At 43.1% G+C, this 27,471-nt stretch overlaps 1 protein-coding gene across 14 annotated transcripts in view; it reads right to left on the bottom strand.

Annotated features, from left to right (window-relative positions):
* The window catches only part of FSIP1 (fibrous sheath interacting protein 1), a 255,856-nt gene that overhangs the window by 212,985 nt on the left and 15,400 nt on the right, over positions 1 to 27,471 (bottom strand). For 13 of the 14 annotated variants that reach the window (XR_002093174.2, XM_019496478.2, XM_019496474.2 and 10 more), the window contains 6 exons: positions 25,805 to 25,988; positions 24,176 to 24,274; positions 22,295 to 22,449; positions 17,331 to 17,424; positions 4,907 to 5,019; positions 3,999 to 4,106 (listed from right to left, as the gene is read on the bottom strand). Coding sequence is in view for 13 of the 14 variants with exons in the window: in XM_019496478.2 (XP_019352023.1) it covers positions 3,999 to 4,106; positions 4,907 to 5,019; positions 17,331 to 17,424; positions 22,295 to 22,449; positions 24,176 to 24,274; positions 25,805 to 25,988 (753 nt within the window). In the remaining variant the exon portion in view is untranslated. Of the gene's footprint in view, positions 1 to 3,998; positions 4,107 to 4,906; positions 5,020 to 17,330; positions 17,425 to 22,294; positions 22,450 to 24,175; positions 24,275 to 25,804; positions 26,035 to 27,471 lie in introns of all 14 variants that reach the window. The other variant, XM_019496479.1, reaches the window with a different exon arrangement.

The following is a 27,471-nucleotide window of genomic DNA, read 5'->3' as shown; positions in this document are numbered from 1 at the left end:
TGGGAATATGGAGAAGGCAACCAAAATGTATTCACTTTCTATCCCAGTTTTCTGCTCAAAGCAGAAATGTGGGGCGGACAATTTTCCAGCGCTTTATTTTTCTGTGGGAAATTTTCCATTTCTAAAAATTGTTTCTTAAAATTCATTTGTAACAATGAATGGATGCCAATACAATGTTAGGCAAGCTTGGCAGTAGAGCTGTGTGAAGCTTCAATAGCCGATTCAATTCGGAGAAGGTACAGACCAATTTGGTGGCCGAATCTCCAAATCCAAATCAAATAAGGAGACCAATTAAAAGGCCCAAATCAAATCGCAAGCCTCCAAATCAATTCGGAAAAGATTCTGATGTCAGAGGGATGGACTGATATACAAGGAAATCCTTTATTGAACATAATGTTAGCAATACCTGAATCAATATTCCTGAAAGCAATTGCTAACAAACCTTCTCATCATACAGGTGCATACATAGCTAAATTACTGAGTGAAGAGACTGAAAATGCAGATCCCTCCAGGCTACAAGCCCTTGTAACCGATAATGCTAGTAACATGAAAGTTTCATGGCAAATATTAGAGGCAAAGTATCCTCATTTAATAGTATCTGGCTGTCTTGCTCATGGGTTGAATCTTCTGGCAAAGAACATAGTCAGTGTGAATACAATGAAGACAATACTGGCAAACTGCAAAGCGATTGTGAAGGTATGCAACAATCTTCATGTTGCTAATCAGACTTTGAAGAAATTACAGAAAGAGAAGCAGGGGAAGGAAACTGCACTTTTTTGCCAGGAGAAACTAGATGGGGCTCAGCTACAAAGTGTTTGCATAGTTTGCTGCACACAAAGAACTGTTTGCCGTGTGCTTCAGTATATCACACAGTATCCCAGATTATTCCCGTGAACATTCGGAAGCAGATTCTTGACAATGATGTGTTCTGGGTTCGCGTTCAAGGAGCATTCAATTTGCTACTACCAGTTTCAGTGGCTATCAAGAAACTTGAAGGAAATACACCAAGCCTTTCAAATATTCCAGAAATATGCAGACAAGTGAATGAAAATCAAATTGAGCTTTTGCCTTCTTCACCTCTATCCAAAAAGATTAATTATTTACTGCTCTTGATACAATTATGGAAGTACCTAAGAATGTCCTGAACATTGACAAAATAGCCGTGATGACAGGCATTGCCGAGTACCACGCAGAAGAAAAACTTTGAAGCAAAGATATCATTTGGCAGGCAGCAGAGAATATGTCTCCTCTCACATGGTGGAAGGGATACTGTAACACCTGACTTGTCCAGGATTGCTCTAAGGATCCTAAGCATTCCACCAACAGCAGCTTCTTGTGAACAGGACTGGAAGGCTTACAGCTCAGTCAAGACAAAAAAGAGGAATAGACTAATAAATGAACGCACCACTAAACTTGTTTCTATTTCTCAAAATCTCTTGCTTCTGGAAAATCAGTCAGAAGCACAATTAGTGAAGATACAGTATGATAATACATTGCCCTTGCCCATAGACTCATTGGTAAAACCATCCTTTAGTGAAAGAGAATGTGGTTCAAGTAGTTCTGAATCAGATTTGCCTCAATCTGATTTTGAAATGAAACTAATAAGTAGTGCAAGTGATTTTCTGGAAAATTTTCCAATTCAAAATTTACTGGAAAACCCACATCTCTGGCTCAAAGTGAGGAGGTTCATTTCAGCATGTCTGCCTTATATAACTATGCTTTACCATTTCCAAAAGAGTCAGTCTGTTTGATAACTAATTTACAAAACTATTTGGGGATACAATATCAAGAAGGCTTGTAACTTACCTGCAGGACAGCATCCTTAAATTCAAAGAATCCTTTTTTTGAAAGGTAAATTGGCATTACAATCTATTTGAGATAAATGTCATTACAATGCTTCTATGTTATGGAATGGTAAAATAGTTACAGAGTCCCTAGCTTACAAACTATCAACACTGTTATACCATTGAATCCTTGCTTAGTTTCAGCTCACTGCCATTCAACTAATGCTGTTGCTATAATATGTACTTATAACATCTACAGTGATCTCAGCATTAACTGATGTAACACCATTTTCATCATCCATAATGCTTGGCAAGTGTCAAGCATAATATGATGTGAACATATGGCAGCTATAAACTTTATGGGGGCTTGGTAGCCACTTGTTATAAGCAGTAAAAAGACTGCACAGTAATTAATATTAAAGTAATTTTAAGAGAGTAGACTCTGATACTACGAAGAGATTAAGATCATTACTTTGAAACTTCACATCCAAAAAACCCATAAAACACTATTAACAGCAGCTGCATCTACACATGCACTGAACTGCGGAGTAGACTAATTAGCTGCAAAGTAAAGCATCACCGTCTACATGTGAGATGCTATTAGGCTGCAGTAAACTAATTAATGTAGCCATAAGACAGTAATGTCAGTGTGAAAGTCTGAGGATCTCGGAGAGAGATATGTGAAGTAATCCACCCCAGATTTGTTAATCCTCTTTGGTACTCTCCTGCCACGCCTTTGATGTTAAAGGAAATCCAAAAGGAAAAAGTAAATATTTGGAGGTAACTGTTCTTTTTCAATGAAACATCTCTGACCACCCGGCCTCTTCACAGGGCTCTTTCATCCCCATCCCCTACCCTTACCACACCAAATGTTTTGGGGTGTAATTCCTTAATTATATTCCATGCTCAGGGAACCAACGCAGTCTTAAGAGTGCTTATAAAGCACATGCTGCGTGGGTCACAAACCATTCCCAGCACTTGGGCTTACACCCCCACAAGTACCCCTCTAAGTCTGTCCTTAGGCTTACTTGCCCTTAGAATCTCAGATTAATACTTCTACGAATGTGTTCATGATAATCTCCTACAGCCAGTGTTCAAATTAAGGACCGGAATTTCAGTTTTGTTCTGCTTTAATTCACAGGGTCCTTATCAGGAAAATAGCCAGTTTAACTCAGTTCCTTGGCTTAGCCCTGTGTTCTGTTCCTGTTGAAGGGGAGAACCCTCATTTTCACAGGACAGATCCCCTTAGCTATCCCATCTCTTCTTCTTCCATTTAGGTAACAGACACACAAATGCCTCACTCACTGGATCAATTCCTTGCAGGCCTCCAATGTGATGCTGTTACACCAGCTGTCACCTCAGGTAAGTCTCGTAGCTTTCAGATCCTCCTCTGCTGGACCAGTTGAATCCTGGCTGAGGTCAGGTAATCGCTGCACCTCCGCACAGCTGCACAAGCACCTGCTCCTGCCGGTCTCCCTTCTCCAGGGAAAACAACTCACCCAACCCCAGGCTTTTCTACTTCTGGGTCAGCTGCCGGAACCTATCTAGTCAGCTCCCCATTAGCCTATTCTTCCTGCCAGCTCCAGCACCATCAATAAAGCCATAATTCTTCTCAGTTCTCACTTTACTAACTTCCCATAAAAGTGGGGCAACTCTCATTCCCTCTGTTCCTCTGTCTTCTTACCAATTGTGCCAGGACATAACTGCTGCCCTGTCACAGTCAGGGACAGTACTATCTTACCGCAGGGTTATTAACTGCGATTAGACACAGACTGCAGGTAAATTGTGTGGGTAAACTGGACCTGGTAAACCCAAACAGCAGAGGGCCAGGCTCTTGCCTGCCACCTAGCCACAGAGCTCCACACTTTCAACACCTTCATGCCCCAGTCAGCCCCTCTGCCACCCAATGCCACAACCTGGTGCCCAGGGCTGCCACCCTATACTCCCGGCCCTGGCATAAATTGCTCCACCCTGGCTCAAATTGCTGTTGCCCCAGGTGCACGTCTAGATGCTGCACCCAGGAGTAGCTTACTCTGGCTCAACCTGCTCCAGACTTATTGCTTCGAATTAATTGCATGTGTAGATGCATCCAATAATAGCATACGTTAATCTTTATCATTTGAACCCACTACTTAAAATTTTAGTTTGACTTTAAGAACATATCCAAATTTATGTTTTAAGAAGTCATAAGTCAGTAGAAATAAAGCTTCATACCTCAGTGTCCTGAAGTTCATTTCCATCTTCTGTATCTTTCAATAATTCAATTAACCTCTTCTTCTCTTCCTCAAGCATAACCACTTGGTTCCCTGAATCCTTTGCCAACTGAAGTATTTACGGGTAAAATGCATAATAAAAACACTTAGAAACTAGGTTTGTTCATAAGACTGAAGATGTTTAAACAAGCAAAACTTTTATTCTCTGCGCAGACAATTAAAATCTAACCCTACATAACAGTACCTAATGTTATTACCTTCTTTTAGCAAATCTGGTGGCTACCATAAATAAGTTGGTAGTCATATTCTAGTTCCTGATATAGAAGACAACCCACCTCTATCATAATAAGAAACCTTACTGCAGAGAACTTTGGCAAACAGGTCAAAAACCAAAACAAAGCATGGAAAGTTAAGCTCTGCCTACACGAAAGTTGAGGAATTAAGACTTACCATAAATAGCAAACAGCTTGCGTTGCACTGGTATACTTATTCTATAGGCAGATAATTTTAAGACTGCCCATCCAGTATGCTAAAGCTATATTAAATTATCTTTTTTCTTGTTTTTGGAAAAAAAAATATAAAATAATATTTGTCCAAAAATGGACTAGATGGGGAAGTACCTTTACTGCTGCTATACAATCATCTAAAGGCACATTAGTCAAAAGCTAATTTGGAATTGCTTCTAACTTTTAATTTTGGCAACCAATGGAGACTCAATTCTGATCTTAACAATACTTTGTACTATTAACAATTTATTTTACAATTTCATTAATTTTAATCTGATTAATTCTTATAAAATCTTTGATTAAAGAATCCAACTGTTTAGAGAACATAACTTTTTAAAAATAGTTTTCTGTAATTATCAGTAACTTGCTCGGTCATTTTTAATTTTGAGGCATTAATACATACCTCAATGTTCTTTTTAATAAAATCCTGATTTTTTTTAATTCTGGTGTCACTTCCATAGTGTGATTTTTCTGCTTTATTGAACAAGCCACCGGTTTCCATTTCATTTTGACAGTCTGTAGTTAAAACAGTTGTAAAAATGTGATTTGCTTCTCGTTAAACTAAATCAGTACTGAAAGGACAACAATTCCATTTTTTGCCTTGCTTAAATGTATAAAGTAGAACACAATCTGACAAATGGTGAAAATGATAAATGGAAGGGAATTTGGTTTTTTTATTGATAGTATTAACTGGGTAATCATAGAGTCATAGAAAATGAGGGTGGAAGGGACCTCAGGAGGTCATCTAGTTCAACCCCCTGCTCAAAGCAGGACCATCCCAAACTGTATCACTCCAGCCAAGGCTTTGTCTAGCTGAGTCTTAAAAACCTCCAAGGCTGGAAAGTCCACAACCTCTCTGGATAACATGTTTGAGTACTATACTACTTCCAGTGTAGCATCAGAAGCATTTCAAGAATGAAAATATAGTAAAGTTTCTTGAGATGCTAACATATTAAAGTTTTCTTATATGTAAGATTACAGTTTTGTGAAGGCTAACATTTTTTGATGGAACCTCACCACAAAATGTTAATATATATTTGCCTTTAAAAAAGGCGTTTTAAGCCTTAAATTAGATAGAGATTTTTAAGAAGAAATACAACTGTCTGGGGACATTTTAAGTGCAGTTCTTAAATAAAACAGATGAGCCCCTGGATGTTCTGAAGAGGTCTGTAAATCATTTTAAAAAACAACTCACACTAGAACTTGCAAGTTTAAAGTTGCTCAACAACAGTCTTAAATATATTAGTCATGACAATTTACATTCAAATATATGTTCTGAAACAAGTAAAATCCTTTAAGCAGTTAATTCAACTTTGGGCTATTATCAGATGTAATACTTTTGTGCGGGCCGGGAGCAGTCCGAGGCTTTCAGGGGCGCGCAGCGGGCTGTGGCCGGGAGCCCGCAACGGTAGTGCAGGTATTTTTACACGACAGACTAGAATTAGGCACGGACTTGTAGCAGTTAATTAAAGATTGTTTTACTTACACCGTAGCTCTTACAACGGGTTGTTGAACTAAACGGGTAAACACAAAATCAGACAACCTAATAAATTCGTCCTCCAGGGATCGAATCAAATAATAGCCGGCACAAATACATACACACATAATTATATTCATAATAAAGAATTGAACTATTAGGGCTTCAGTGGGCGTCATGGCGAAGTCGCACGTCAAGCCCTCACTTCTTCGACGATGTTATCCTTCTTGGGGCTTCTCTCCGCCACGCACTCTGAATTCCGGATCTGTGAAAAGAATTCTCTTAAAACAGTTATTTCACTAATATTACAAAATTCACATGGAACCGCACAAGGCAGTCAATTAAACTCACTATCATTCCCAAAACATATAATACAGGTGTTTGAACACGACTCTACTCTGGACAACCCTCTCTTGTACACTCAACAACATGAAAGCATTGAGGATTCGTCATCCGGTTCTTCTAAATAATGAAAACTTAACTCATACGCCAGTTGCCATTGGCCTGCGTCCCCTAAAATCCGAAGTTGCCGCTTATTGAGTCCAGAACGCTGTAGGAGAAATCCAAACATGAATCGCTCCTCTGGTGTTCTCTGTGGCAACGGTGGGAGATCGGATTCGCGATGTCTTGCACCTTGAGCCTCGGTCAGGTATCGATGTTCCCGATCGCTGGATATTCTTGGCTCCATCAGGATACGCAGTCGTGACAACTGACGAAGAAGATTACTCAAACTCCATGGACGTGAGTCCTAGCCATGAGGCTAGAGCCTCGTCGGATTTCATCCCAGATTTTCCGTAAAGCTCTTGTAGCTCCGCCCAAACATGAGTGCGACAGGTGGCAGCGCAAAATGCACCCTGTGCATCAGTCACTGGGGTGATCGTGGCTACAGGATGAGCTGTTACTTCGGGAGTCAGTGCTGTTATCGTTTCAGGCAGGAGGGGTGGATGCACTCCTCCGCTCGATTCTCCCTTCCGTTGGCAAGAAGGCGTGGTCGCCGGAAGCGACACTGCGTCAGTGGGTGGGGTCGCTGGCCGAACTCTCGCGTGTTCCTCCGAAGCTCCACCCTTCTCTTCCGCTTCTTCCACGCGGTCTCCCTCTTGCTCGGTGCCATCTTGGAGTGGCGTCTCAAGATTTTCTTTCGCAGCCGCCTCTTTGACTGCTTGAACGGCCATACGCAGCTGGGCTCTTAAACTTGCATTTTGCTGAATTAGATCAGTTACAGTACGGAAAGTTGCAACCAACATTTTCCCCTTGTCATACCTCAGGGCTACCCTCTCATCTGCGGCGCGTTCCTCCGTCTCCAGATCTTTGCGGAGCTCGGATAGACGCTCGCAACCCCTCAATTTAGACACCACCATAAAGGGGGCGAACCGGTCAATCGGCACCGGTTCTTCACTCTCCTGAGCACATCGCGAGCAACAGGCACACTCCTGGGTGAGGGTCGAGTTTACTGCGCCTGCCGGGTTGACTCTGGCGAGGGACACAGTCTCGAGGGGCCTAAACAGGACCCACTCATCATTGATTATACAGCCGAATGCCGCGGGGTGAAGATACACTTCTCTCTCTCTTGGGGCTCCGTCTTCGGAAGCTCCCTCTTCTCCCTTCAGCGAAAGATGTCCGCTGATAAACCTTTCACCCGTTCCGCCCTCCTGGTGGTAAGCGATATGCACCTCCAGTTCCATGATGTTTTCTACTTGGCGTTTTCCACTGTACCAAGGGCAGTTCTTAACTAATTCTAGTTCCATCGTGCCTTCCCCGGATCCCATCCTTGTCGCCATGCGCGGGCCGGGAGCGGTCCGAGGCTTTTGGGGGCGCGCGGCGGGCTGTGGCCCGGAGCCCGCAACGGTAGGGCGGGTACTTTTGCACAATGGACTAGAATTAGGCACGGACTCGTAGCGGTTAATTAAAGATTGTTTTACTTACACCGTAGGTGGTCGCGGTGCAGGCAGGAAAAACTTTCTTGAGTTGCAGTTACAGACAAACACAAGTGGAGTTTGCTAGGCTCCACCGAAGACACATGCACGGAGTTTGCTAGGCTCCGCAAAACAAACACGACAGAGCTCTGGATACCCTTGACGAGCGCACAAAACCGTAGATATGTCTTAAGAATTTAACGAACAAGACGGGAAGAGGCTGGTGGTTGATCAGGCTGCCGAACTCCTCTGAGACACACACAAAGTTTCTATTACTCTGCCACGTGCTCAGAGTCCCCACGAGATGGTTGTGGAGTCCTCTATCACTTGGGCGGAAACTGCTCAAACCTCTTATACAACTAGCAAGCCAATCGCTAGCCGCCACGTGGGAATAATTTAGAAACAGCCAATAGTGGGAAACAAATTTACATACGGGTGGCGGGAACTCCTTTGCACCAGGGTTTTCTCTCTGCAGCTGAGAATTGCACCACGCAAAGAAAGCTCCATGTGGAGGGAAATAATTCTGCAGTGCCGAAGCACACACACAATCATTGGGTCATGACAACTTTCTGAACAAAAGTTTTTAAAATCCCATATAAAAAGTTTGTATAATATGGTTTGTGCTATTTGGACTTTTCGTCTCATTTTAAAATGAAATGTTCTCTCACAACTATAACAATGATCCCACTCCTGCAGATTTATAAACTGAAAAATCCAAGCATTCGCAGGCAACGGACCTTACAAAATGATCTTGCTGCCCTAGATATACAACAGATCTTTCTTATTTCCTTTAAATTTTGGGATTACAGGTAGATCTGGGAATTATCTGGCCTAGACAGGGGAATGTGTTTACTTCTCTTCAGATATTCTCTTTAGATTTATCAAAGATGCACTAATCACAGCTTTTCAGAGTGTGTAAATTGCATTTAACAAAATAAAATTAGAAGAATTCACATTCAAACAAAGAGAGTCAACTAAAAGCAAACACCTTAGATTGCAAAAGAAGCTCAACTCATCCCTCTACACAGCATATACATAGGCCATACAATGTTCTCTAAAGTCAAAGACATCCTGGCTTTTTAAGTAAGCAGGAAGTGAATTTCCCAAGCAGAGTCCTCCATCCGTGCCTCCCCCATAAGAAACACATCTGCTGCCCTTCAGCAGTTCAAATCCAGGACTCAATGGTAAGAGTTTCCAAAAAACTTGTCTTAACTGTTATCATGGAGAGAGATGACCTTGAAGTTAGCAAAAAAACTCAGAGTTTTATGAATAAAAATGAACATGATGAATTTCATCCACAAACCAATAGCCCATAAAGCATAGTTATATCATGTTCCTTATACAAAATATTGATCAGGAAGGAACCAGCTGTGTTCTGAACTTGTTGAAATTTCATTTGCCTTCACATTTATTCCTCACATAAAATTTGCAAAATTCAAATGTAAAAGTTATAGAGAGAGACGATGGTAACAAGAAACATCAAAGGACTGCAGCTTGCTGTCCGACCTGGATGAAATAAAAACCACAGCTCCAATCCAGAAGAACATTTAGGCACCTGTTTGACTTCAATAGCACTAGTTGAGTAGACCCATTAATTTCTCAAGCAAGTGCTCAGAATGAAGCGCAAACTTTCAGAACCACTTCTACCAATTACTGCTATCTGGAAGTCTAGCACCAGCCAAGGAAGCAACAGGTCTTAAGCTAACAAACCAAACAAGGTAAAAAAAAAGCCTTATTTGAAACAGTCTCACCTCTGCACTTGTTTCTAGTTATTGCTCCTGCTCTCTATCCCTCCAGTTGTGAGGGAGTTTTAGCTAGGTCCCTCTCATATTAAGCACCTGTTCTTGGCCAGACAAAAAGGAGATTCTTCTGAATCAGAGCTGTCCAACTTTGCAGCAAAGGGCCACATATCCCATGGGCTGCACATCCCACCAGCCACACCAGTGGGGATGTCACAGATCCCCAGGATGCATACTGCATGAATGCCCCCCCTTCCACTGCAACAGCCCCACATGAATGCCCCCTCCCACTGCTGCAGCAAATGCCTGCATAGATACCTGCTCTACTGCCACACCGTGCACCAGGTGACCCCAGCCTCACCCTGAGCTCCCCATGCTATGCTGTGGTGTGCCATGCCACCCCCTGGGTGGGTAGGCGCAGAATGTGGACGCTGGAGGAAAAAGAGGGAGCCTAGAGACTCCAGCTGCTGTTGCAGACAAAATGGTAAGGGGAGAAGTGACTTGGTGGGAGCCCAGGGACTGCAACTTAATCACTCACAGGCCACCAGCTGAACAACCCTGTTCTGAATCATATAATGTAGAAAGAGACAAAAATGAGTACCTTCAACATGGTATTGGCCATGACAACGTAAAGTACCTCACTACTAGTCCAGTGACATCATGCATACACAAAAATTAACCTTCTGAGTAAATAATCAATTGCTTTTTGAAAAAAGGAAAAAATATTGATACAGTACATAATGCTTTTTCTTTCATCATTAAATCTGAATTTTAAATTATAGCATTAGAGCTGGGCAATTTCTTTTCAATAAATATATTTGCTAAAAAATGTTGTTTCCGAGTAAGCTAAACTAGCCACAAATTCAGGTCAAATTAAACAAGGAGTATTGACTGAAAATACTGGAGAAAACTTTAAAAAGTGTCCAAATGTTTAGCGCTACCATTTTCAAAATAAAATGTAGCTTTGGAAAAGCTGATATTTTGCATTTTGAATGGGTTTTTAAAATAAAAATATAACATTTTATATCTAAATGGCACTTCATTTAAAACTGATCTTAATTGAAAAAAGGAAGGTGTTAAAAAAGTTACATCAGGCTGAAAAAAGTCTTTCAGGTTGACTAAAAACAATTTCATTTTATTGTATGGTCAAAAACTTTAGATTGTTGTTCTGATTCTACCTAAAGCAATTTTTTCCCCCAATTTTTCACCTGATTCTACTGGCTACACTATGAGGTATGAACTCCACAGTTTTACTCAACAATTATAAGACTGTAATAAGTATTTACCATAAGCAGACTGTTTTCCATTGTAATCATAATCATGTGAATAAATCTGTGTATTAAATATGGAAATAAATGTTTCATCCTCTTCAGAATGGGAAGGTTCTGATAATTTAAAAAAAAAACCAAACATATTCAATAACTGTTGAGTATTTTTTTAAATAGGTTTCACTATTTAATAGGATATATTGGAGACCATTCTCAAAAGTAAGCTATAACAGTCATAGAAATACACTGCTGGTTTTCTTGCAGTAGATACAATAATATTATAATAAAAATATTTTACAGAAGATAAAGGAAAAAGGTAAAAAAAAGTGCTTATATGAGGAGATAAAGGTCATTATGTACAAAAGTAAATAACTTTATGATACATTTTAACATTATTTGCCATTTTTGTCTATAAAGTCTGTTAGAGCAGGGGTTGGCAACCGGGGCTACACGCACCCCTGGAGGTACTTGGACAGGTCCTAGGGGTGCACATGGACGGGCGGGGATGGAGCGCTGCCACCTCCCAAAAGCAGGGCCAGGGCAGGGCAAGGGCAGTGTGGGGCGGGGAAGCTTGCACGCGGAAGCTTCCGCCACACACTCCAGCCCAGTAAACTTCCCCACCCCATCTGGGTCCTGCTCCTGGGAGGTGGTGGCGCTTTGTCCCCACCCACCATCCCCACCCACCTGCTCGGTGTCCGACCACGCACTCTCCACCCCAGCTTGTCGTCTGGCTGCGCACCCCACTCGGCATCCAGCTGCCAGGGGTACTTAGACTAAAAAAGGTTGAAAACGTCTGTGTTAAGAGTTTTTGAGCAAAAGAATACAAGGAATGGGAGGAGGGAGATTTTTGTCTAGTTATTTTAATTCTGATGCAGTTGTGGGCTCATATAGTGCTGGTGATTGTATAGCAAGGGATAAAGCCCAAAGCCAAAATGTTCAAAAATTTCAGTAGACATGAACAGCCATTAAACCCAGATGTTCCATCAAGTCTTTAAGGCTACTCATAGACATTAAAAAAAAAAAACCCTGCACATTACCAGAAGCAACAGCACAATACTTCAACCCAGCTCCACAGCATGTGTACAGATTGGGAACTTCAGCTGGGCTTTTTGTTGCTTTTATCTTATAGTTCATTCAATCAGCTATTAGATAAAAACACCAAAAAGCATCACTAAGCACCCAATCTATACAGACATTGGGCAGGCTGGGTTGAACTAACACATTGCCTCTTCTGGGTATGTGCTGGGCTCAGTGCATAAGCACACTGAATTTAAAGTAAAGCACAGTTTGGAGGTGGGGGTGGGTTTAATGTCTGCAAGCAGCCTAAGTGCCCAAGAGATTTTCATAGCTGATATCTGGCTGCACCCAAACTGTTAAGAGTTCCAAGTAGCCTGGGTCAAGAGTATGATCTGGAAGAAAGAGTATCCACACATCCCAGTTCTCAACAGCTGCCTTGAGTATTTAGAAAGTTACTCATGCTTCCTGCAAGAATTAGTCATGGAGTGCAAGTTAAAATATTCAAAGGGCAATCCATCTCTGCAATCTGGAAACATCTGCATACACCTGAACTCAGAGATTTTTGTCTAGCATTGCTCATGATAACTATACATGAGGAACCACCTTGTGTTTCACACAACAGTTAAAAAAAAAGGTGGTGTGAAAACTCCCAACCACAGAATCCCAGGTAGAAAATGTCTCTGAGACTGAGATGGTGAGCAGGGTGCAGAATATACATATGGACATGACTTGGAGAATCCCCCTTACTAAAAAGTAAATTCCCATAGGATGGGAAAACACATTTTGACCCTTTATTAGTGCATGCTGCGCCAAGGTCACCAAGAGTCTTGAGTTTGGCTGAGCTTAAGGATAGATCATTCTGTCTGTCCACAAGAGTACAAGATCCTTAGCACTCCTAAAGATTTTTAGCTCTCCTAGTCTAGGGACAGGCAATACACATAAACTGGTTTAAGTGATCAGAAACTGGTTTAAACCTGTAACAGAACAGACATTCAGTGCACATAAACCAGTTTCAACATGGCTGAAACAGGTTTAAGATAAACCTGGTTGAATGCAGTATCAGACTTAATTGATATGGCTTAAACCCGTTTATGCAATGTCTGTCCCAGACCCCTTGCTGGTTTAAGATATACTAGAGTCCTTCAGCATCCCAACATGCTCTCAGGGCTGGGTTCTCTGCTCCAGCCCAGCCAGGATGGCCCCTCTGCTCCCCAGCCAGAGCAGGGACAGGCAGGGGTGGGGGTCTGGCCAGGGAAGGGTTTAGTTCTCCCCTCCCTGTCCCACTGGGAGGGACCCCAGCTCCCCCATCCTGCTGCAGCAGCAGGTACCATGGCCTCTGAACCCTGTGCTGGCTCCAGGCTCTCACGTCTGAGCTGACCAGCTGCTCAGCTTGAGGCAAAATCGGCCCTCCCCCTGCCGCTGCTGGCATCTGCTGAAGCCACCCGAAGCCGACACCAGACTGCCCTGTGTCTGCTCTGCTGGCACGGCTGCCCCAGTGATGTGGTGGAGGTGGCTGCACCTAGAAGCGCCAGCAGCAGGATAGGGAGGGGCTTTTGCCCCCCGCGCTGAGCAGCCTTTCTCTCCCACCGCTGCTACTCAGCCTGGACTGGCGAGCCTGGAGCCAACTTGGGGTCAGGGCTGCACACACTGGTCCCTGCCTGTACCACAGAGCTGGGGCCATGGCTAGCAGCAGCAGCAAAGGAGCTGCTGGAGCCCAGCTGCCAAAAAAGGCAGTCCTCCTGTGGAGCCCCAGCCCTGCTTCAGGCCCAAGGAAGGGCACCTCAGCCCGGTGGGACTAAGAGACCTGCTGGGGGCCAAACAAAGCCCCTGCGCATGCCAGATCCACCCAGCCCATGGCATCTAGCCATGCCCCTGGCCAGCTGCTGGAGTGGCAAGGGGAGAACAACTGTGATGGGGCAGGAGCCCCTTCCCAGTGGGGGAAGGGCATGCTGCATGGTGAGGAAAGTGGCCGCAGTGGCAGTGCTGGTGGAGCTCTGGCCCCCTCCAGGCCCTGGTGCTGCTGCACACAACCCACCACAGCTCTGCCCACGCTGCAGCATGGCCCCCACCAGGAAGGGGCTTGTGCTGCCAGACAATATGATGGGCTTCTACCCCCTACCAAGGGCCCTGCCCCCTCCCACTGCAGTAGGCCAGCGGGGGCACAGCCAGCCCATGGGGCCCTTTGGGGAGGGGTAGGCAGGGATGGGGTTATTCCCCCTCCCTCCATCATCCCATGGAGGGGACAGCAGGGGCCTATTCTGCTGCAGGGAGCAGCCTGCTCCTACAGCAGGAATGGGGAGCAATCGGCAGACCCAGCTCAGGTCTCTGCCGGTGGCACAGCAAGGGGGTGGAATTAAATCCTTCTCTGGCCAGTTCAGCCCGGACTGAGCAGGCCCCCCTCCCAGCACAGTTTCTCTGCAGCTGAGGGCGTGCGCTGGTACCCGTGGCTCCTGGCCTGAGCAACTGCAGGCATGTGCCCGCATGCCTTTTTTGTTACAAAGCACTCACCCTCTGCAGGCCAGACTAGCCTGCAAAGGTTGAATCAATTCAGGCTCCTGCTTTTTGAATGCCTGTTCCTAGCCCTAAAGACACTGATAACTTAAAAGTTTTCTAACATACCAATAAAAGAACCTAGCCTGTTTTGTCAGGTAGGTCTCAAAAGCTTTTCTGCTGTTGACCAAGATGCCTCAAACAGCTAATCCACTGGATGAGGCTTTTTCAGGGACATTGCAAAGCAGTTTGACAGCCACTGTAATAGCCCCATGCTGCTGAGGAGGATGAATCTCTGAGATAGAGAATATGAAGCTGGGAAGGAAGGGAGATAGGACTCCCCTTCCAGCTGATGATATAGCAACCTCTTGCATGATACTCCTCCAAGAAAGGGGACCCTAGTGGATATAAAGAAAACAGTGGCAGTAGTGGGGGATTCAATCATTAGCTGGGTTTGTGATGTCCAGGAGGACCACATGATAACTTGCCTATGCTGGGGAGAAGCCAGTGGTCACAATTCATGTGGGTACCAGTGACATGGGGAAGTGTGGGAGAGAGGTCCTGGAAGCTAAATTTAGGCTGCTAGGCATGAAGTAAAAATCCAGCAGGATATCCACAGCTGTGTTCTCTAAAATCATTCGAGTTCTTTGCACACAGCCAGAGAGAGAGGCAGAGCTCCAGAGTCCTAGTACATGGATGAGATGATGGTTCAGGGAGAAGGGGTTTAGGTTTATCAGGAACTGGGGAACCTGTACAGAAAAGGTGGACTTCACCTGAATTAGAATGTTACCAGACTGCTGGCACTAAAAATTAAAAATGGTATAAGCAATTTTTTAAACTAAAAAGTGGGAGAAGCCAAAAAACACAGAACAACATGCAGGTCGGGTTCATGTAACCCCAAAAGGGGGAATCATTCAGATGCTATACAGTCTTGAAGAAGATAAAACAGGAGTGGGAAGTAAAACTGTAGATAATGTTGAGGATAAGTCCTTTGGATGCTTTTGTTAACAACTGAAGAAAAATAGCTTAACTTCCTGATTAAGTGGTTTGTAGTAGACTTCTACCATAGCACCTCTTCTGTTCTTTCCCCGCATCTCCCTTCTACCTTTATGCACAAACTTCCAATACGTTTACCTCCCACCTCTTTCCATCTTCAGTGCAAATATTGCACCACATCCTCTCTTGTTAATTTGCTTTTCTTTCCTAAAGGGAAATTCCCTACCATTCTATATCAATAGTCCAGTTCAGTCCAGTGATTTATCCCACCAGACCTCTGCAATGCTGATTAAATCTTAATTTTTTTTCCTTACTAAGACTTCTGATTCTTCCTGTTTGTTATGATACACATATCTATGGCATGTGGCAGACTACCAAGTCTTTTCCTTCCTGTATTATCTTACACTCCATTTCAAATGTTTTTTTTATCCCTCATCCTAAGACTTCGACCTTTTGACAAAGCTGCAATTTTTTTTTGTTCATCTGAGCAACTTTTGTCACCAAATCTCTTTGAACCAGCCTCCTGCACACCGGGACTGAGTCCCAGAGGCCCAGCACTGCCACCTCCAACTCCCTATGTACCAAGATTGGGCCCTAGGGCCTGGCACTGCTCTCCCAGCCCCCCACATCGGGATAGGGCCCTGGGACCCGATGTCACCTTTGCCAAGCCCTGTGCACTGAGGTTGGGCATCCCATCTAGTGCACAGATCCCAGGATTTTCCATGCATCTGGAAATTTGGCAGTAAGGGAGCAGTGGCACCGCTCTCATGCTGCCAAAGTTCTAGACATGTGGAGAGACCTGTGGGCCAGATGACACAACGCCACAGGCCACATCTGGTCCATGGGCCAGGCCTTGAGTACCCCTGCTCAGAACCAAGACTACAGATTCTTACCTGGATTAGCTTTATAACCCTTTTGTCCCTCAAAGAGTTAACTGTTTTTTCCCCCTCTCCTACCCACCTTGACTCTCAGCAGTACCTTCTCCTTTTTCCTCTCACTTCCCTACCTTTCCTATTCTAATCACTACTTTCTATTCAGAAGCTCTGCTTCTTGCAGTCCCTTCACAGCACCTGACAAAGCAAGCCCTGGGCTTACAAAAGCTTATGCTATAGATCTCCAATTTAATTAGTCTATAACTTGCAAATCTACCCTTCCTCTACCTATTAAGCACTGGACTCCTAAAGTGATTAAGTTCCAGTTTGCCTTGCAGCTGAGACATTCTCTTTCAGCTCACTTACATGTTTTCTGTGGAGCTCTTGCAGCAGATACTCCCCAAGCCAGGTGGCTCCCTCTGCCTGGCTTTCCTCAACATGGAAATATAGACTGCATTCCCAACAAAACAGGACCTCTAAGGTCAGAGTTCCTGGCCTACAAAGACCCTTCCATCCCCTCCCCAGGTGTAAGCAGAGGAAAAGCTAGCAATGGCAGTTGTTTGCTACCCATTGTGCGTCCTCCTAAGATACCAACAAGAGAAGTAGAGAACCTCTCCCTCAGGCATCTCAAGGTGGCAGATCTCTCAGCCTCCCAAATCCAGTAATCTCTTATGCAAAAATCAGAGATAGAAGTTATGCAAAATTCACCTATTCTGCTCTGTGATCCTTTAGCCTTCAAGGCTTTTCAGTCCCTTGAAGTAATGTAAAATTACTGCAAGCATGTATCTATCAAGCAAAGCTATGTTGTGAAGATGTGAGAAGCAGCAAAAACAATTAAGTTTCAGGCTCAGAAAAAATGTTTTTACACACTTTCACATGCAAGGACTATTTCATCAATAAAGATTAACAACAGCACTTATAAGAAGTAATTTATTAAACAGTATCTTAGAACTTATAAAATGTAGCTTTAGTCAACATAGGAAACTAAGTTTTTTAATCAACATACAGGTTAATCTTAGCAGAGTATTTAACATTTACCTGTCTTTCTTACTTACCAGCTCTCTCATGCAAAGATGAGGTTAAAGCTAGAAATGTATTTGTATTTTCTATCTCCTCATGACTTCCTGAAGCACTGAGAGTGATTACACACTAATAAAGAAAGTATGGAAATATAAAAAGGTAACATGAATTTAATCAAATTAGAATTATATTGAAAGACTCCCCCAACCATCTAGTCCCAAAGTCTATCAAAATTCAAGCAATACAACTTTTTCTTCAAGCAAGCTTTTGGATAAACCTGGTTTCCTTACTACTTTTTCCTTCTTTTTGAGCCTCGATGAAGTTAAGGTACATATGTTTTTAAAGCTGTTGTTAAACGCTTCCCAGACATGATTACTGGAAATAAAAGTAAAATCCTTTCACTCTACACATCCAAATGACATGTTTCTAGATACACAAGTGTCATTTTACACTAGAGTGCATCCAACTAAACATATTCAGTAGCAACATAGAAACCTACAGGTCCACACTGCACAGGAAGTAAGATCAAACACTAGGTGCAAGCTCCAAAAAATAGTTCAAGAACTGCCACTGGGTGCATAAAATGAACAGGATTCTGCCCTAAATCTCTTTACATACATTTCAGTCACAGCAGACTTGCAATAGTATTGCAATTTCATGCTCTCAGTAACCACTGCAAACCTAAGAGCAAGTGAATGAGACCCTAAATCTCTCTTCTCTTTCCTCTCAAGTTCAGGCTTATATCTCTCATACTAACTGCTTATCTCATGCTCAATTTTATTTTTCAAGCAAAATAAGGTGAGGGAAAGATGCATTGTTTTTAAATGTTAAGAGAAAAAAAATTGTGACAACCACCTCAACTCCCCATGCATCACACTTTCAAACAGGCTCTTAAAATTTTTGGTAGGACACGTGGTGACTTTGTCAAGGGTTTACCATTTGTTTCACCTCTGTAAATCTGTCCAGGTTTAACCAAATTACAAGCCTTTGGAGGGGAAAAAAAAGATTCAGTTCACATATGCTCAGGAGTAACATTTTATATGTTAAGGAATGAAATCTCCCTGAATTCCATGAATAAAGATGATCCATTCCCTCACTGCACCTCATCTAAACATGCCATGCTTACAGAGTAACTGAGTGTATTCCATCTCAATATTACAGGGGTAAAACCAGACACTTGAACTGAGAGCAGGATGCTTGTCTCACCTATGTTTTTAATACCACTTCTCCCCAGACAGCACAACAGGAGTGTAGCAGGTAAAGATTACGAGTTCAAATACAGAAGGGACATGATCACATGGGGGGAAAAGAAGGGTAAATAGAGACAAGAAATCTTTGAAGACTGGGACAAAGATCTGAAATATGAAAGACTACAACTGGCTGAACGAGAAAAGAGAAGCACAGCTGGCTCAGTGGGAATCACTAAGATCTCTCAAAAGACTGGAGTCCAGGGTTTAGAAAACTAGGACTGCTTGATATAGAGCCTTGAGGACCAGAAGCAAGAACATCTTCCTAGGAATTGACCAAAGCTACTTCCCTAAGTAGTACAGAAGGCTATCTGCTTTCTAAACTGTTATAAGATTTGGATAGTCATCTGCTAGAAAAGGGGCAAGTTTGATACAGCCAACAGGCCAAATTCAGTCCATGGAGCCCATAATCTGGCCCCCAATACTGCCCCAGTCCACAGTGGATGCATATGCAACATGTCAGAAAAGCCCCACATATAGGGCCTGGAACATGCAACCGCACATGGCAGCCCCTCTACCAATCTGTGATGCACACTGCATGCAGAACCCATCTCCCCAGGATATGGGCCCAGCACCACTGTGGATCCACTGGTACACTTGCACCCCCGCTTTGATTCCTGCTCCGCCCAAAGTTTAAAAGCAACTGCCTAGCAGTGGCAGCAGAATTTCTAGTCAGGCAGTGCTGAGGGAGTCAAGTGATTTCACGGCTCTTATGTTTTACCTGATCCTTCCTAAACTCTTCATTCCACATCTGTTAATGATCCCCTCTTCTTTCTAATGGTCTTGATGTTCCGCCAATCAAGCTATCATTTGTTCTGCAATTCTTTTGCCAGCTGTTCCTGGTAATGAATCTCCTATTTCATAGCTCTGCAGACTGTTTTTAACTCCTTCCAATAAAATTATATTTGTTTTTTTCTTCAATACAGCCCTAGGTCCTTAGCATATTAGTAAAGATCCTAATTTATTTTTCAGTGGAGAAAATGTGTTGTTTCATGTGATGATACACCTCATCATCTTCATTCCCCCTGTTCAAAGTTCTAGATCCGCCCACGTACATGCTGCATGTAGTACCCACCCCAACTGGTCTGAAATGCACACCACACACAGTGCCCACTTCAGCCCGGTCCAGAACCTATGCTGCACACATTGTGCCACCCACTCCCACAGCTACTCCAGGGAAAGTGCCATGTGCAGCATGGGTCCTGAACAGGCTGGGGTAGGCACTGCCTGCAGCATGCGTTCCAGGGCAGTCAGAGGAAATACAGTAAGTACTGGATCCAACATTGGGGGGGTGGGGAGGAGGGTGGAAAGCAGGCAAGAGCAGTTCTGTGGGCCCGTTCCAGAAGCAGGGCTGGCTATGTGCCATTCATCTGGCCCATGGATCAGGTTTGACACAACTCATCCTGCCTGTGTTCTGTATCTAGAACTTACACAAAAAACACAGTATTAAAGTTGAAAAATCAAGCACCCCAAGTTAGGAATTGTCAGACTTAAAACTGGCTATACAATCTAAACCCAGTCTTTTTTTGTATAGTCTGTAATTAGATAATCACAAAGAATACAGGATTCATGCCTCATTCATCACACTGAACAGACCTGTTTTAGACAGAGGATTAGTTAGGGTTATGCAGTCAAGAGGGTTATTTATTTTAGGAGCTTCATTTCATGCATTTCAAGAGTTGGAAGATGTGAAGTAAATAAAGCAGGGCTTTGCAGAAAGGAGGCAGCTGAATGATACCTTGAAGAACTAGACTGTATGCCTGCAACAAAGCTCCTTCTGGTTCAGTTAAACCAGATTTTTCCTCATTTTCCAGGTGAGTGACTTCAGATACTGTGGATCTTTTGCAGAAGTGCTGAGCATTCACAGCTGCTACCAAACTTAACTGGAACTGTTTTGGACACAATTTTTTCATATAAATGAAAAAAATCTGATTCTAATCGTCTCCAGTTGGATATTCATTGAAGATTATGGACACTTTCAACCTTAATCTCCCTCTGCATCTGTTCCCCTTAAGTAAAATGGGCAAGCATTTACCTCATTTCTCAGCTGTGAAAAGGGATTAACGTTTGTGAAGCACACAGATAATGAGGTAACTGGTACTGCAGAAAGGTTATAAGGAAGACCATTTTTTTCTATATTCAGAGCAAGGTTTGACAGTGTGCATTAGAGGAAGTAATGGCTTAGACATTGAACAGTGAGGAAATAACAAGATGCTAAATAGCTGCTCACTACATGAGAATTGCCCACTCTGCATGAAATGAGGTAGGCCTGTACAAAGCAGCTAGTATTCGTTTTGGATTCAGATTCAGACGATTTGGGGGGCAGTGATTCGATTCAAATCTCTGTCCCAAATCAATTTGGCTGAATTTGATTCGAAGATACGGCCGCCACCGAATTGAACAAATATCCAAATCCAACAGGCCCCATCCCCCACCCACTATTCCAGCCCCATCAATGGCTGCCCTCCCCAGCCTCAGTGTCCCGGCACTTTTTTAAAGTGCAGCATCCAGTGAGTGCAGGGCTTTTTTTTTTTTTTTTTTTTTTTTTTTTTAAGTGCCAGGAAGCTGGGACCAGACAGAACAGACATTGATGGGGCTGAGAGAGTGGGCAGGGGTCAGAGGCTGCTCAGGGGGGGCTGAGGGAGCAGGCAGGACATGGGGCCTGGTGGGGGTCCCCCCATTTCCCCCACTTCCCTCCTCCAACCCCTCCTCCCTGCCCCCTACTTACTGGCACGGAGCCCAGGTCCAGCTCCCTGCAGCGGCAAGCAGGCACTGCACAAATCTCCAAATCTTCTCCAAATCAATTTGGAGGCTTTGAGTCAATTCAGACCTTTTTATTGGTCTCCCGATTTAATTTGGTGTCGGAGATTCGGCCTCTGTATTGGGCCAAATCTCCTCTGAATCGAATCAGCAACCAAAGTTCCGCACATCCCTAAAATGAGGCATGGACATTCACCTGGATAGCGCCATCATTACTGAGTATACCAAGTTTTGAAGGAGATATTGAGCTTCATATTTCAACATTTAAGCTAATCTATAACTGCTAGAGACCAGGATGAGGTGTATATGGGGGGAGGGGGTGCATATCCCATCACATACACTTCAGAAGCAAGTTAACAGTCACTATAAGAGACAGAATACTGGAATAGATAGCCTTAATACCTGTCATCCTAGTTGCTCCTAGTAATGTTTCCAAAAACTAGGTCACGGACTATTTTCCCTCCCTGCCCCATACCATCACAGCAAATGGTGATTTACAACCTGCAGCATGAGGGCAACTTATCCTTTCTGAATGTTTATCCTAACAATAGATGGTTTTATTAACCAGAACCTTTTAAAATATTAATGAACTATTTATTGAAAATTGCTAATATAATGATCTCTACAAGTTACCCATACAACCTGTAAAAAGTATTTTTTTAAATAAAATTGGATGTCATACAAAAAAGCTATACTTTTTCAAATGTTAGTCATGATTTGTCAGTTATACATTGGCTTAATTTTTAAGAACAACTTAGTAGTTTCAAGTATGTCATAGTCAACATCAGTGTAACTTTGAATAATTTTAGATACCCCTCAGATATCCAAGTAATGGCAGAATGCCTTGCACAACTTTTTCTTCCTTCTCATGTTGAGGTTCTTGGTCAGCCAGTAACAACTGAATTACAACTTGTGTTTGTGAAATCACGCTGTTCCCTTATATAAGATGGAAGATATTTTATTAGTATGATAAAAAATGACATATTTCTAACCTGAAGTTCTTCCCAGAGTTTTGTCCTCATTTCTCTGCCTTGTTTTTTAATTGTTCTCTCTTGAGATTGTTTCTTTGCCAATATCTTGTCCAGTTTATTCATCTTTCTTATAGCTTCTTCAATCTTAGGATCCACATCTTTTTCTTCAGAAACTTCTAGATTAGTAAAATGTAATGCAGTTAAGATTTAAAAAAGGATGCTGGCTTAAAAAGTTTTAATTAAAAGAAATAACAAGCCAATTAAAGTGCCAGTGATTTTGCCAGGAATTTCAGAAGGAATACAGTTCTTCACTGGCATTTGTAAGTATGTGGTTTCTACCATTGGATAGCTGCAGCAGAATAAAAGTAAGGGTTTTTCTAGCAGATATCAGAGCTGCTCTTTGACCTGAACAACTATTTCCAAAGCCAAGGGAGGGAGTACTAGACCCAGTTAGGCACAGAGATTAACTGTGGTAGAAGACAGAATTCACCATGAAGGATATTAGTAGTTCTACCAAGTTTAAATATCTGTTTGGGCTCAATATGCATTACAAGCACAGAAGATAGCTAGGACTGTCTCTTCTAGCTGGCCTGGATCTTGCTGAATTTGAACCTGAAACTACTGGATTCTTGAATGGGGCTTCATTTAATTAAGTCCTGTATTTAGGACAGAAGAATTCCATGTACCAGTACAGGCTGTGGGCTGACTGGCTGGGCAACAGGTCTTTAGAAAAGGATCTGGAGATTACAGTGGACAGTAAGATCCATATGAGCCATCAGTGTTGCCAAGAAGACTAACGGAATACTGGGCTGCATTAGTAGGAAGGTTGCCAGCAGGTCAAGGGTAGCGATTATTCCCTTCTATTCAGCGCTGGTGAGGCCACATCTGGAGCAGTGTTCAGTGTGCCTCCCCGCACCCCACCCCACTACAGAAAGGATATGGGCAAACTGGAGAGAGTTGAATGGGGAGCAGCAAAAATTGTGAGGGGGTTGGGGCACATGACTTATGAGGAGAGGCTGAGGGAACTGGTCTTATTTACTCTAGAGAAGAAAAGACTGAGGGGGGATTTAACAGCAGCCTTCAACTACCTGAAAGGGGAGTTCAAAAGAGCATGGAGCTAGACTGTTCTCAGTGGTAGCAGATGACAGGACAAGGAGCAGCAGTCTTACCCAGAGAGGTTGTGGACTCGCCATCCTTGGAGGTTTTTAAGACCCGGCTAGACAAAGCCCTAGCTAGGATGATCTAGTTGGGAATGGTTCTGCTTTGAGCAGGGGGTTGGACCAGATGACCTCCTAAGGTCCCTTCCAACCCTAATTTTCTATGATTCTAAGTCACAAATGAGCAAGTGGCAGACGAGTGGCACAGAGATGGTCCATGCGCCAGCCTTACTTGACCAGAATTGGGCCTTGTGCAAGACCATGGCCTGTGGGTTCCCAACAGATACATAGGGAGCCCTGCAAGCCACGTGACAAGACCCACAGGATGGGAGTTGGGCACCCCTATTTTAGAAGGCTTGCACCATTGCTCTAAAAAGTTTCACCATCACCAAGTTCTCCTTGCTTATTTGCTTCTGAGCTGACAAAACCCAGCATAGCATCAGGAACTTGGGTTGGTTTTATTTACCTGAACCTTTTAGAATCCTAATGGTCTATTCACTGTAACATCTAGTACAGCCTAATGAGTACTATTGGGTAATATACCCACTAAAATATGAAATGTATATCCTATGTGTAAATTCTTAATTTCATGCCACATGCACATTGTTTTCCTTCTTTTACTGCATTAAAAACATACACACATTCTTAATTAAGTCCTCTACTGACATATCTTACTGCCACACTTAACTGAAAGAAGAGAGAAGGAATCGAAACTGCACTATTCACTTAATACATCTCATAATACCTTCTTTTACATTAGATGACTGCTCTTGAGAAGCTTTATTTAAATTGGGAGGCTCAGTTTCAACACAATCCTCTCCAGAATCTGAGCTAGAAATGTATTCTGAAAAACAAAATCAATAATAATAATAATAATAAATTATTTGAAATAATCTATAATTAAAGATGACTGAAGCAGTCATCAAGAGAGTTAAATACATGTTTTCATGTCAATCATAAAATACACTCATTACAATTCCCCACTGTATAGAAAAAGGGTACTTATCATTATGTTGTGATCTGGGGGTTAAAACACAGGACAGGGAAATCAAGGTACCTCTTTTATTCCTAGTTTTACACAGAATCTCTATGGGTAGAAATAGACATTGCAACCAAAGTGTATCAACTGTGTTAGGACATGTCCAACACACACATAACTGTGGACAAGCGGGTGATACGTTCCCCTAGATGCAAGACAGAAAGTAACCCAAGGAATCCCTGGGCTCCATACTGCCCCAAGTCAGGTCCTGTGCAAGCACAGGTCAACACAGTTCCCAGTATGGGGCGGTGTAAAGGTACATGGTGGCACAGGAGCTGGGGAATCCCTGGTGTCCCATGCCTCCACATGGGGACTTAGGCTAACCTGTGCCAACAGGGTTCCTGGCAAGGAGGTGAAGGGCAATGTAAATTTCCTGGATGCCATTCTCCCATATTCCTCAGCCTGAAGACAGGTTGGTGCAGGGACTACACAGCTCCCACTCTGGCCCATGCCTCTACCTGAAGCACAGGTCAGCACAGGTCCCAGCCGGGGAGGTGCAGGTTGGCACAGAAGCCAGGGAATTCCCAAGGCCTTCTGCCTCTAAACTGGAACCTGCACCACATCCTGAACCAATCCAGAGGCATGGGTCAGTGCAGATCCTGGCATGGAGGCACAGGGTGCTGGGAATTCCCCAGCTCCTGCTCTTCCCTGTACCTCCTTGTCAGGGCCTACACTGACTGAAGCTTCACACAAAAGCACAGGTCAGCACAGATCCCAGGACAGGGTGGCACAGGAGCCAGGGATTCCCCAGCTCCCCATGTCTTCATGACAGAACCAGTGCTGACCCAGGCCTCCGCATAAAGCACACGTCAGCAAGTCCTATTGCATGGTAGCAGGGGGCCTGCACAGGCTTTCCCACTTGCAGAGATGCCCCTAGAAATCCATGGACACCCAGGGCATCTCTGTAAGTTGGACAAGTCATATAGGTGTTCTGCAGCCTAGAGGGATGCAATCCTACCCAGGACTTAATCCCCCAAACTTGCCCACACTCTACCACAGTAGAGCAAATAGACATCAGGCACAATAAAGCAACACAGTGATTTGATATGATGTGTCTATTTTCTCAGAATTTGTGCCACCACAAAAATTATTAAAGCAGCACAAACACTATGTCAGGCAACATCGGTTTCAACCCTACATAACTTTGAGGCAGCAGATAAATAACTTGTTCCATTTACCAACCTGTAAAACAACAGTACAGTTTACTTTAAGTGCACAACTTCTGATCTAGCACTATATTTATTACAGCAGTATCTCCAAGCAGAATCTAGCCAGTTATTCAAATACTATCTTCTGTAGAGCTAAGCAACAGGTTGAAGTCAGTCATTGTCCTACCTGACAACTCAGAATTCTGCATCTGCTGGAAAATGCAGGTAGTTTCCTCCTCCATGGTTTGTTGCAATGTACTCATTTTCTGGGTTTTATATTTCACTCTACTATCATACTGGTTTCCTTCTGGACTGCTCTTTCCTGAATTGTCTTGTTTATGATCACTATCCAAATCACCTTGATAATCCACCTAAAATTGGGTAAAATTTAATACTAATCACAAATGTAGGAATGACCTGTTAGGAAAAAAAATCATGCATTGTTATGAATGTTAAGAATATACTTGCAAGTATTCTTAGCCAAGGATCTCAGCCTTCTTTACAAATAAAGTAGTACTCTCAACTCATACCAAGAAATCTTTCATAGAGAGCTGGCTAATGCGTCTCTCTCACAGGTTCAGCGTCAAACTAAGTGGCAAATTTGGGATGAGGAAGAAATTTTTCTCCATGTCAGATTGGAATGGACCTTACGTGTTTGGCATGTACACTGATGAATTTCCTGCTCCTAGAAGGCACCTGGCATTGTGGTACATTGACCTCTCTTATTCAGTCTTTGGGAGATACACAAAGCCCTACTCCAGCTGAAGTCTTTGAGTTTAATTTAGGGGTATCTGGGCAAAATTTTAATGGGCTAACTACAAGAGTGCAGGCTAGATTATCTGATAGTCACTTCTAGACTTTATCTGTAACTATGACAAAAAACCCTTACAATATTTGCACACCAAACAGACACTTACCCACATTATATTATCTGAATTTAATATAAGATAGGCTGAGAACATATAGAGCACTGTCAGCACAATGGTATTAGCATCACCAAATCTGATTAGTTCCCATCATTTTCAAGGCTTCTAATTGTCAATCTAGTTACAATATAAAGCAAATACTACTAGTTAAAGTAAACAAGCAGTTAAGTGAAATAAAAAGTTACAAAAAGCGGAGCTGAAGTACATTGCTATATACTTAAGCATTTATGTACTTGGTCAAAAAGCAGATAACCAGAATTTATTACAGTGTACAGATTTCCCTCGCTTTATGCAAGTTCTGTATGTGCGAATTCGGTCTTATGCGATGACTCTTTTTATTCCAAAAATTCATTATATGCAAGGTAAATTCACCCTTATGCGATCGGTGTGGTAGAAGCCCGCAGTCAGCTGCTCTGTGCAATGCATTGTGGGAGTGACATACACCAAAATATAGCCTTCTGTGTACATCTGTTCTCCTCACTCATTGTCTGCGACACGTTTCTGTAGTTGCTATTCCCATTATGGTAACATTCACTACAACCCTGTGCTTGTGGGTACTGTCTGCTGTTGGTGAGTACCAAAATTGTCTTGTAAAAGTGGTAGAAATGGGTCCAGGGGTCAGTACAGTTGAGGTCTTGGAACATATCCCTATTTGTTACATTGTAAAGTGGGTTTCCTTTACGCGAATTGGAGTTATGCGCCATTTCCCAGGAAAGAGTGTACAGCATAAAGCAAGGAAAACCTGTACTAGGACCAGTATTTTGTAATGCAATTCAGCAAATTATGCACTTATATAAGGGCCTGGTTACGCATTAATTTTAGGCAGCTCCTTGTGCTCTTAACACCTGGATTCAGTGGCATACCATGGGTCTCCGGCACCCAGGGGTCAATGCTTCCATTTGCGCTGCCCGCCCCCCCCCCCCGCAGC

This window comes from Alligator mississippiensis, chromosome 2 (genome assembly GCF_030867095.1).
Source record: "Alligator mississippiensis isolate rAllMis1 chromosome 2, rAllMis1, whole genome shotgun sequence".
Lineage (NCBI taxonomy): Eukaryota > Metazoa > Chordata > Crocodylia > Alligatoridae > Alligator > Alligator mississippiensis.
The sequence above is the reverse complement of the archived record's forward strand: the minus strand, read 5'-3'. Positions and strand labels throughout refer to the sequence as shown.